The following is a 10959-nucleotide window of genomic DNA, read 5'->3' as shown; positions in this document are numbered from 1 at the left end:
TCTCTCTCTCTGTGTGTGTGTGTGTGTGTGTGTCTCTGTGTGTGTGTGTGTGTGTGTGTGTGTGTCTGTCTGTCTCTCTCTGTCCATCTGCTTCAGCTGAAGGTGTTTTGTGCTCATCTCAGGGTGGAGTGGTCAGAGGAACGTATCTCGCTCTAGAACATATGAAGAAGGAAAATGGTGGGAATGGAGGAGTCATTGTCAATGTTTCATCTATGGCAGGTTTGATACCGTCTCTATTTAAAATAAACACAGATTAAACAATTACAGTTTTACAGTTTTTCTCAATTGCCTTGGCACATTTTTCGAAACAGTCTTAACATTCTCTAAACTGTAAATGCAGTTGTCACAACTGTTTGCTGGAACATCAGAACTCTACTAGTAACTCGCCAAGAACATTTAATTTGTGCTTCAAAACCTAGTTATTTTGTCAGTGAGTTGGCCAGGGCCACCCCAAAAATTTTTTTTTTTAATTGTTACATGCAAATTTCATTTTATTTCATGTTATATATTTTGTGTACATTTTATACTTATATGCAATTTTCATTTCATGTTACATGCAAATTAAATTTTGTTATATGCAATTGTCTTCCTCCTTTTTGTTGACAGACTGCTTTCTATACTATAGAAGAGCGTCAGTTTTGTCTGTGTATCACACTGAGCATTTTAGATACAGATTTCAACAGAACAATAGATAAAAATATATTGGGAAATACTGTAGTACACAAACAGAAAATTAACATTTCTATTCATACAGTACATATATTTTTGTAGAAATGTGTTACATGTAAACTGAAAATTCACCAATGCTTATTCGTCTTCACACACTCTATTGTCTTCTGCTAACAGCACAACCGCAATTTCTTACATGTCTTCCTATTGCTCTTTCACGACAAGCAAGTGTGAATTTTCACAGTTTACATGTAACACATTTCTGCAGATAAAAGTACTGTACAAATATAATGTATTTTTAGAGCACTGCTGCAGCCGCTGCTGGTCACGGTTGTGATGTTCCTCTGTGTTCAATAAATGGTAGTGATTGTACTGGACAAACTCCATATATATGCTTCCAGACTGGGTTGATTGGCAATATTGTGATTCATATTTCATTCCAATGGCAAGTAGGGCTGCAAAGGGATGGAAATATACAAAAAAAAAAATCGAAAGTTTCCAGAAGTCAACCATTCCATGTCAGATATTTATAAACATGAAGAGTTTGACAATCTCACTGAGAATCAACTCATCCGTTTTTATCGATAAGCCACGTGCATTTAGTTACTGTGCAAATTCTCATTTGCACACGTGCCAAAACACATGCAATTTGCCTAAATCAGTAAGAAAACTCAATCTGATGTAAACAAGAAACTACTGTTTAAGAAAAAAAACCTCTTGAGAACTGAGTGTAAGACCTTCTTAGACCTATAAGAAATGTCTACACTCGATGGACAGTTCATCTAAAAATAGAACTTCTCTGATGTAAACAAGAAACTACTGTTTAAGAAAAAAAACCTCTTGAGAACTGAGCCAAAGCGACTGTAAAGACCTTCTTAGACCTATAAGAAATGTCTACACTCGATGGATAGTTCATCTAAAAATAGAACTTCTCTCATCATTTATTAATTTACCTCATGTCATCTGCTAGGCACAAATTCTAATGCTTTTGTGCTTACAGTGTAAGTCAATGGGGTCCAACATTGCTCCGGACCCCCAAAAAACACTGAGAATATTTTTGTAACAACACGAGGTAAATGATGCAGAATTTTCATTTATTCAGTGAACTGTTTTGACTGAATCTTTGCAGGTTTGGGGCCTTTGCCGATGGCGCCCATCTACACAGCGACCAAACACGGCGTGGTGGGATTCAGTCGTGCCATGGCAGTACGTATTTTACGTATCAAGCATTACAGCTTTTTTGTGAGAGAGAGAGAAAGTCTTTGACTTTTTTTAATTGCTCATCAACAGGCCGTTTCCAAGCTGGCTAACTATGGGGTGAGGATCAACATTCTCTGTCCGTGGTTTGTGAAGACCAGTCTTCTGTCCAGCATGAGTTCAGAAGAGCATATTGGAAGTTTCTTTCCACTGAAGGGAATTGCGGAGACGATGATGCAGAACCGCGGCTGTCTGGAGTGAGTTAACAATCCTTCGTATCGGGGGAGAGATACGGAACAGATAAAGCAAGGGTTTGAATTTAACATCAGATTTGAGAAACTTTGTAATCGTGTTTTTATTGCAGGGCTGATGTTGTTGCCAAGGCTTTTCTTGTTCTCGTGAAAGATGAGAGCAAGAATGGAGATGTTCTGATGATTGATCCTGACGAGGCAGTTTTTGTTTCCTTTCCTGAACGGGCCAAAGACTTCTCAACTACTCCAGTCAGCCTCGAGTAACCCTTCAGCTTCGCTCTCAGTGCATGTGGATTAAAGGTTCATCAGAGGTCTTAAAATCCAACCAAACCCTGAAGATCTACACCAAATCAAGACGTGACGTAAACCCGAGCGCTTCCACTTAGAATGGCTTCATATAAAGATCATTTGACTAAATCAGCCAGAATAAAGATTAGTGAAAATTTAAAGATGTCAGATTTATTCTGTGGTGCTTCTTTGTAATTTCATTTCTGTTACTGATTTGAGAATATTCCAAATCCAGGAAATCTGACACTCAGGGCAAGAGTCGAAATGTCTCAAATTAGGGAACTAGAAATAGTGCAGCATCTAAAAACAGTTCTGTAATTTCCAAATATCAACGCAAACATCACATCCGAGTACTTTTTCTTTTTTCTTTTACAGATATTGTGCTAAAATATACCTCAAAATAATTATAAGTGGTTTGCAAATAAATAAGCTACTAACATCATGTGTGTGTCGAAATTTAATTACAATGAAATTTTGCACCTTTATTGCAAAACATGTATTGTAGTTACTAGTATTGTGGTTCCTAGACGGGTTAGTGGTTTAGTAGTAATAAATAAAACACAATACAAACCTTTGTTTCAAATACTGTCTGTTTAATGTGAACATGTTACATTCTTTGCCCAACAAATGTCTGCTTTTGTGTTGAGATTTATTATAAACAAATAATATGACAGCACTGCATGGATTCTAAAATTATATATCATACAAATACATAAATACTGATTCAGAAAATAGACACGAAATATACAAATGACAACACAATATTGCAGGAGTTATTTTCAGTCACTTCCACTGTCACTGTCATCCTCCTCTTCCTCTTCTTCTTCTTGTTTTTTACTGTTTTCTTCAGTTGAGTCTAAAAGGCCGGCGAAGAAATCCTGTCCTGTGTCGAAAGCTTTATTACTCAGAGCTTTGAGGCGTCTGTCTTTCTTCTTTCTCCGCCGGTAATCACTGACTCTGGTGTCTGGTAAGCTGGAGATGTCCCAGAACTTGACGAGCTGGATCTCCTCGATGGACTCGCCGGCGTGCTGCCCAGAACACGGTTCGGCAGGACACTCACAGCTCTGCGGAGTCATTCGTTTCAGAAGAGAAGATCTGGAGGAGTTTTATTGATACACAGGTGTGCAACCAAACAATAACTGTAAGGTTAACTACAGTTGAGGTCAAAAGTTTACATCCCCCTTTCAGAATCTGCAAAATATTATTTTACCAAAATAAGAGAGATCATACAAAATGCATGTTACCTGAATAAGAGTTCACATAAAAGATGTTTACATATACATGTCTACATGAGAAAATAATAGTTGAATTTATAAAAATGACCCCGTTCAAAAGTTTACACCCCCTTGACTCTTAATACTGTGTTGTTAGCTGAATGATCCACAGCTGTGTTTTTGTGTTTAGTGATAGTTGTTCATGAGTCCCTTGTTTGTCCTGAACAGTTAAACTGCCTGCTGTTCTTCAGAAAAATCCCCCAGCTCCCACAAATTCTTGCATTTTTGTGTATTTGAACCCTTTCCAACAATGACTATGATTTTGAGGTCCATCTTTTCTCACTGAGGACAACTGAGGGACTCATACGCAGCTATTACAGAAGCTTCAAACGCTCTCTGATGCTCCAGAAGGAGAAACCATGCCTTAAGAGCCGGGGGTGAAAACTTTTTGAATTTGAAGATCAGGGTAAATTTAACTTATTTTGTCTTCTGGGAAACACGCAAGTATCTTCTGTAGCTTCTGAAGGGCAGCACTAAATGAAAAAAATATGATATTTAAGCAAAATAAGAAAAATGTACACATCTCCATTCGGTTCAAAAGTTTTCACCCCCAGCTCTTAATGCATGGTTTCTCCTTCTGGAGCATCAACGAGCGTTTGAACCTTCTGTAATGTCATTTGTTGACGCGTTAAACGAAAACCGTTTTGGAAATCAATACGAAATCCATAACTTTTTGCCAGCATGGTCTGAAGATGATCTGAGCCAATTTTGGTGAAAATCAGACAAATGAGCCAAGGATTCAGAGGGAAAAAATTAATTTTCCTTCTAGACCTTAAGGTTCAAAAGTTATTAGCATAAACATGAGTGAAACTTTGGACAAGTGGTGGCGCTAGAGAGTTTGAGTTAGAGACACCAAATTTGCTGTGGTTAATGATGGGACTGTCCTCTATTAGTGTGCCAAATTTCATAACTTTCCCGCAAGCAGATCTATGGGCTGCCGTAGACTCCCTTGCGGAAGAAGAATAACGCCAATAGATACAATAGGTAAATAATAGTTTACTGACCCCAAACTTCTGAATGCTAGTGCATGTTGTTACACAATATTTCTGTTTTGAATAAGTGCTGTTCTTTACCTTTTTATTCATTAAAGAATCATGTTTCCACAAAAATATCGTGCAGCACAACTGTTTTCAACATTGATAATAATCAGAAATGTTTCTTGAGCAGCAAATCAGCATATTAGAATGATTTCTGAAGATCATGTGACACTGAAGACTGGAGTAATGATGCTGAAAATACAGCTGCGCATCACAGAAATAAATTACATTTTAACAGATATTCACACAGAAAACAGCTGTTTTACATTCTAATAATATTTCACAATTTGTACTGTATTTTTGATCAAATAAATGCAGCCTTTGTGAGCAGAAGAGACTTGCAAAACATGAAAAATCTTAATTATGCTGTAAGGCGGCTTAAAGTTTGAGTAATATCTGTCTAACAGGTTTTGATTAGATCAGATGAATATATTTCAATGTAAAGGAGTTCAGCATCTCTGAGTGTGTCAGGTGCTCACAGGTAATACTCGGATAGAGATACTCGGTTGGGATGAAATGCGATCGTGTTGACGATGGCCTCTAGTTTGATGTCTTCTGGTGTGTCTCGGATCTTGGGTGCTTTGGGTTCTTCTGCAGCCTCCTGCTCCTGTACCTGTACAAACAGCGAACAGCCTTTAACCTACATCACTGCCGTTTATCGTAGCTTTTACAATTTAATTATCAGACTTTCTGGTCTACTGTAAATGTACAGTACAATAGACGCTCGATATTGTATAACACAAAAAACTAACTTGTTCAAACTAATCCTCGTGTTCTATGGGAGACGCCATCTTTGTTGTAGGCGAAGTAATAGCGCACTTCCGCTTCCTGCTGGACTGGAGCGCAGCGTCGTCTCTACAAAACTTAAAAACGCTTGATTTTTCCCCAAGGAGCGCAGTAAACAAAACTTCTAATGAATCTAATGTATCAAATAATGTATTTTCCCTAATATAGGGATACAAGAATACATTTACAAGCAAAAAATTATTTATTAGAATACAAAACGTACTTACGTAGTCTAGATGTTTATATATTTCTGCATCTATTTTTTAAGAATTATGTATAATAATTGTGTGTGTTTGTTGGTGTGTGTGTGTAATAATATATAACTGTTATAAACAGATTACTGTGTTTATACCATACAGTCTATGGTTTATACTAGTAATAATTAATAATAATAATTAAATAAAACTAGTAATAATACGTGTTAATGTTCTCAGTCTTTCTTCCTGTGATGTAGCAGCCCAGACAGAAGCTGCAAGACTTGAAATTGAATTAAATGCAAGATATTGTTTATTATATAACCAAAGTATCAATATTAAGCAGGAAAAATATCCATAATGCGGGACTTTTAATTGTAAACAATACACCGGGACTCTTATTTTGAAATATGTATGATTACTGTTGCTGATGAAATTATTTTACAATATAAACACCATAAGGTTAACATTGTCATAATTCATCAACAGATGATTATATTCGTGAAATGCAAAACTGAAACGCTCATATTTTCGAATCATTTTGATTCATCTACTTCATTATTTCTCACGGTGTTATGCTAATTTCACCTAACATGCTAATGAGAGAATGAGAAATAATGAAGTAAAGTAACGCAGGATTAAATTCACAATTTACATTCACAAATTTGTGGATTTTTTTATTTGTGTATTTATTATTTTTGCACAATCTGCAGATTGTTTCTGGAAATGGATTTAAAGGTGCAATATGTAATATTTACATCGATCTATTGATAGAAATGCAATATAATATACATAACTATGTTTTCAGAGGTGTATAAAGACCTTACTTAATGAACCGTTATGTTTTTATTACCTTAGATTGAGCAATTTATATCTGCATACACCGCGGGTCCGCTTACATGGAAGTCGCCACCATGTTTCTACAGTAGCCCTAAACGGACAAACTGCTCTACACAGCGCGTTTCGTCACTTTGTTGTTCTTGCGAATAAAACACTGACACAATGATGAACAAGTACATTAATATTCGCAATAACATCGATTTATTAAAAAGTTAAGTAAACATAATTCCTTAATTTACCTTTGTAAAGAAATCTCATTACTCTCTGCTGTCTTTACCGACGACATCTTAGTCCTGTATCGGCCACCGTAGCTTCTCTAAAGGGAGGGGTGAGCGGGGGACTGAGCCGTTGGTTGCAATTCGCAACCTCACCGCTAGATGCCGCTAAAATTTACACACTGCACCTTTAAAATATTTGTTTATTTAAGGTTTTGACTTGAAACAACCACGTATATTTGTGTAGCATTAAAGTAAGATAGGCCCTTCAAGCCCTTCAAGCTATGTCTGACTCTGTAAGGAAGAAAAGTAAGAATTAGTTAGAGAATTAGGACTGTTCAGTTCATAGCTTTCAGTCACGTGACTGGTTCGAAGACCTGGAGGGCAAAACATCCATAACTGCAGCACGAGCCTGTCAATTGTCCATATCTTTCCAATCCACAAACATTTAGGTCACCTCTCAAAAGAATAAAACAAGGATTTATGAACAAAATGCTAGTTTTGGCCATTTACAATCCATATAAAGAACCCACCGCAATATTTCAATCACTAAAAACAGTGTGACATTATAAAAACGTTAAATTTAAAGTGCCTTATTAAAACAGTAATATTAAAAGATCTAATTCAGTACAAATCTTAGTGATGCATACGCTATACAGGCAAGCAGAAGAGCACGGAATATGAACGCAGTGTTTTCTATGGGAAAACATTCAATGGGAAACTTGGGTTTATATTCTGGGTTCATCCACTTGCCTATACAAAGCATGCATCATCAATCAGGTGTATACTGAATTTGGCCTTTAATATCAGTGTCTTACTATATTACTACTTACTGCAAACCTTGTAAAAATAAGTGGCGGTTAGTGGAGGAAAGCCTTGTTTTGCCCTCCAGGTGGGCGTTCCTGTAAGGGTGTGAAAACTATGAATAGAATGAGGGTAAAGAAAAGAAGTATGTAATAGAGTGAGAGTGTATGACAGATATTTTGAAGAATGCTGGTAGACAAACAGTTTCGGTTCTCTTTGACATCCATTGTATTTTTGGCTATACTATGGGAATCAATGGTAACCCAAAGTCTTAGAGGTATAAGCGTCTTTGAAAAGATCCTCTGGAACACTAGGTGGCGCTGTGTTCAAACTTCTCAGGTACCTCCGGGAGATGCTGTCGATGATCCCTACCAATTTTTGTGCCAATATGTCAAAATGTTCAAAAGATATTGCAATTTATGACAAATTTTAAAATGTCAGACAGGCGGCAAATGGCCATTTTTGGTATCTCATGGCTGTTCCCAACTTTCGCATTTGCCCTCAGATCATGGTGCTGATAAAGCGTACTGAGTTTCATTTCAATTAACCATGATGAGAGTAATCAGATGAACTAAATTTCATTTTTCTAGAACAAAGAGTTCAAAAGTTATAACCATTTGAAAAGTGAATTTTTAAACAGGTGGTGGCGCTATAGAGTTGGTCCTAGAGACCCCAAAGTTGGTCAGGGTTCTATTGAGAACTACCCCAATAAATGTGCCAATTTTCATTACTTTCCTATGTTCCATTCATAGGGCTTCCATTGACTCCTTTTCAGAAAAACGAAGGAGGAGAAAAATAATAATTATCATTAGAGACAATACAATAACATGTCAGGGAGTTTGAAAAAAATAAACAGCAACAAAACTTATGACAAGTGAGAAATGCTGTGTTTGTGGGCTGAATAGATTGAAGTGCCCTTTGGCCTGCGCCGCCCTTCCCAGCATGCACTGCATATTGAGCAAATCCACGGGTAAGGCGCTGGGCTGTGATTTGCTGACCAGCTGCTGAGTTGAGTTTTTATGCTGCTGAAGAGCTTCAACAATAGAGCTCACGGCACGCATGTCAGAGCTTTCAGAGAAGAGCTGCAGAATCACAAGCCTCTCTACATCATCGAGACTCATGAATAAACCTGCAGATTTCTGTCATTCCATAATATATTTACTGTACATATACCATGGTCTGTGTGAATACTGGATTCTGACTGGCTGGAAGGCGTGTGTTCAAACCACAGAATCCACATGTAGCTCCAGTCAGTTTATTCTGTATTAATGCACTGCTCTCTCTAAAACACACACACACACACACACACTCTCTCACACTCACTCACTCACTCACTCACTCACTCACTCACTCACTCACTCACTCACTCACTCACTCACTCACTCACTCACTCACACACACACACAGGTTTGTTTTTGTGAAAAGTGGGGACATCCCATAAGCGTAATGGTTTTTCTACTGTACAGACCGTATATTCTATTGCCCTACACCAACCCTACCCCTAAACCTACCCCTTACAGGAAACTTTGTGCTATTTCAGATTTTCAATACACTCCATTCTGTGTGATTTATAAGCTTGTTTCCTCGTGGGGAACAAAAATGTCCACACAAGGTCAACATTTACTGCTGTTACTATACTTGTGGTGACATTTGGTCCTCATAGGGAATACACACACACATCCCTCTTTCACTAATTCATTCAAAAAGTACTCAATTTAACATTATACTTAAAGGGCTATGACATGAAATCAAATTTGCCTTGATCTGTTGGCATTTAAGAATCTTTGTACCAATAAAACATCCTGCAAGTTTAATAGCTTAAACGCCCTCCTCGTTATAAATAAAGCATATATTTAATAAAGCTCCAAAAACGGCTTGTTTGGATCCAAGGGGCAAGATGACGTCACCCGGGCACAAACATTTGCATAAACATGCCTCCAGAGCTAGACATCAGCGAATAGTCTTCTTCTCAGCATAGGCCCCGCCCACTGCTGTTCAGTCACTTCTTTTTTATTCTTTATTTTTATTTTAAAAGGGACAGGGCACATTAATTAACATAAGTACTCAATTCTATTATGTAAATGTGCCAGATTTAGCCATTCAGGCTAATTTTCATCTACAGTTCCTGGCAGGTTGATGGTAAGAACCAAAGTCCACAAATAGATGGAAAACATATATTCCGGCAAACATAGTCACAAACCAAACCAAAGGGGGGAAAACACACACACACACACACAGACACACACACACACACACACACACACACACAGACAGACACACACACAGACACACTCACACACACACACTCACACACACACACACACACACACAGACAGACACACACACAGACACACTCACACACACACACTCACACACACACACACACACACACAGACAGACACACACACAGACACACTCACACACACACACTCACACACACACACACACACACACAGACAGACACACACACAGACACACTCACACACACACACTCACACACACACACACACACACACAGACAGACACACACACAGACACACTCACACACACACACTCACACACACACACACACACACACAGACAGACACACACACAGACACACTCACACACACACACTCACACACACACACACACACACACAGACAGACACACACACAGACACACTCACACACACACACTCACACACACACACACACACACACAGACAGACACACACACAGACACACTCACACACACACACTCACACACACACACACACACACACAGACAGACACACACACAGACACACTCACACACACACACTCACACACACACACACACACACACAGACAGACACACACACAGACACACTCACACACACACACTCACACACACACACACACACACACAGACAGACACACACACAGACACACTCACACACACACACTCACACACACACACACACACACACAGACAGACACACACACAGACACACTCACACACACACACTCACACACACACACACACACACACAGACAGACACACACACAGACACACTCACACACACACACTCACACACACACACACACACACACAGACACACTCACACACCACACACACACACACAATTAAAAAAATTACATAAGAAAAAAAAACAGAAACAAGCAAGAAACCACTACTTCAAATTATGTTTGATTATCCAATAACAACTCTTTTATTGATTCAGAGAAAGAAGCAAAAGATGTAACATTTCTTAGTTCAATAGGTATAGTACTCCAGGTATGTACTGCTCTATAGGAAAATGCTGACTGCCCAAAAGCACTTCTTCTATGTTGCATTATACAGTCCCCTCTAGTAGTGGCTCTAGTAAATTCTTGTTCAAGCTCTTGTTCTGTCCAGGCTGGACTATTGCAATGCTCTCTTGG

At 38.3% G+C, this 10959-nt stretch overlaps 1 protein-coding gene across 1 annotated transcript in view; it reads left to right on the top strand.

Moving 5' to 3' along the window:
• Nucleotides 1–2847, top strand: part of LOC107757877 (15-hydroxyprostaglandin dehydrogenase [NAD(+)]-like) — a 6251-nt gene extending 3404 nt beyond the window's left edge. Inside the window, exons 4-7 of the mRNA XM_016575483.1 lie at nucleotides 123–219; nucleotides 1799–1875; nucleotides 1960–2123; nucleotides 2231–2847. Coding sequence (XP_016430969.1) covers nucleotides 123–219; nucleotides 1799–1875; nucleotides 1960–2123; nucleotides 2231–2381 — 489 coding nt within the window. The 3' untranslated portion in view covers nucleotides 2382–2847. The remainder of the gene's footprint in view (nucleotides 1–122; nucleotides 220–1798; nucleotides 1876–1959; nucleotides 2124–2230) is intronic.
• Nucleotides 2848–10959: the final 8112 nt, after the last annotated feature.

This window comes from Sinocyclocheilus rhinocerous, unplaced genomic scaffold (assembly GCF_001515625.1).
Source record: "Sinocyclocheilus rhinocerous isolate Xijiao unplaced genomic scaffold, SAMN03320098_v1.1 scaffold2338, whole genome shotgun sequence".
Taxonomy (NCBI): domain Eukaryota; kingdom Metazoa; phylum Chordata; class Actinopteri; order Cypriniformes; family Cyprinidae; genus Sinocyclocheilus; species Sinocyclocheilus rhinocerous.
Note: the sequence above shows the minus strand (reverse complement) of the source record. Positions and strands in the feature narration are given on the sequence as shown.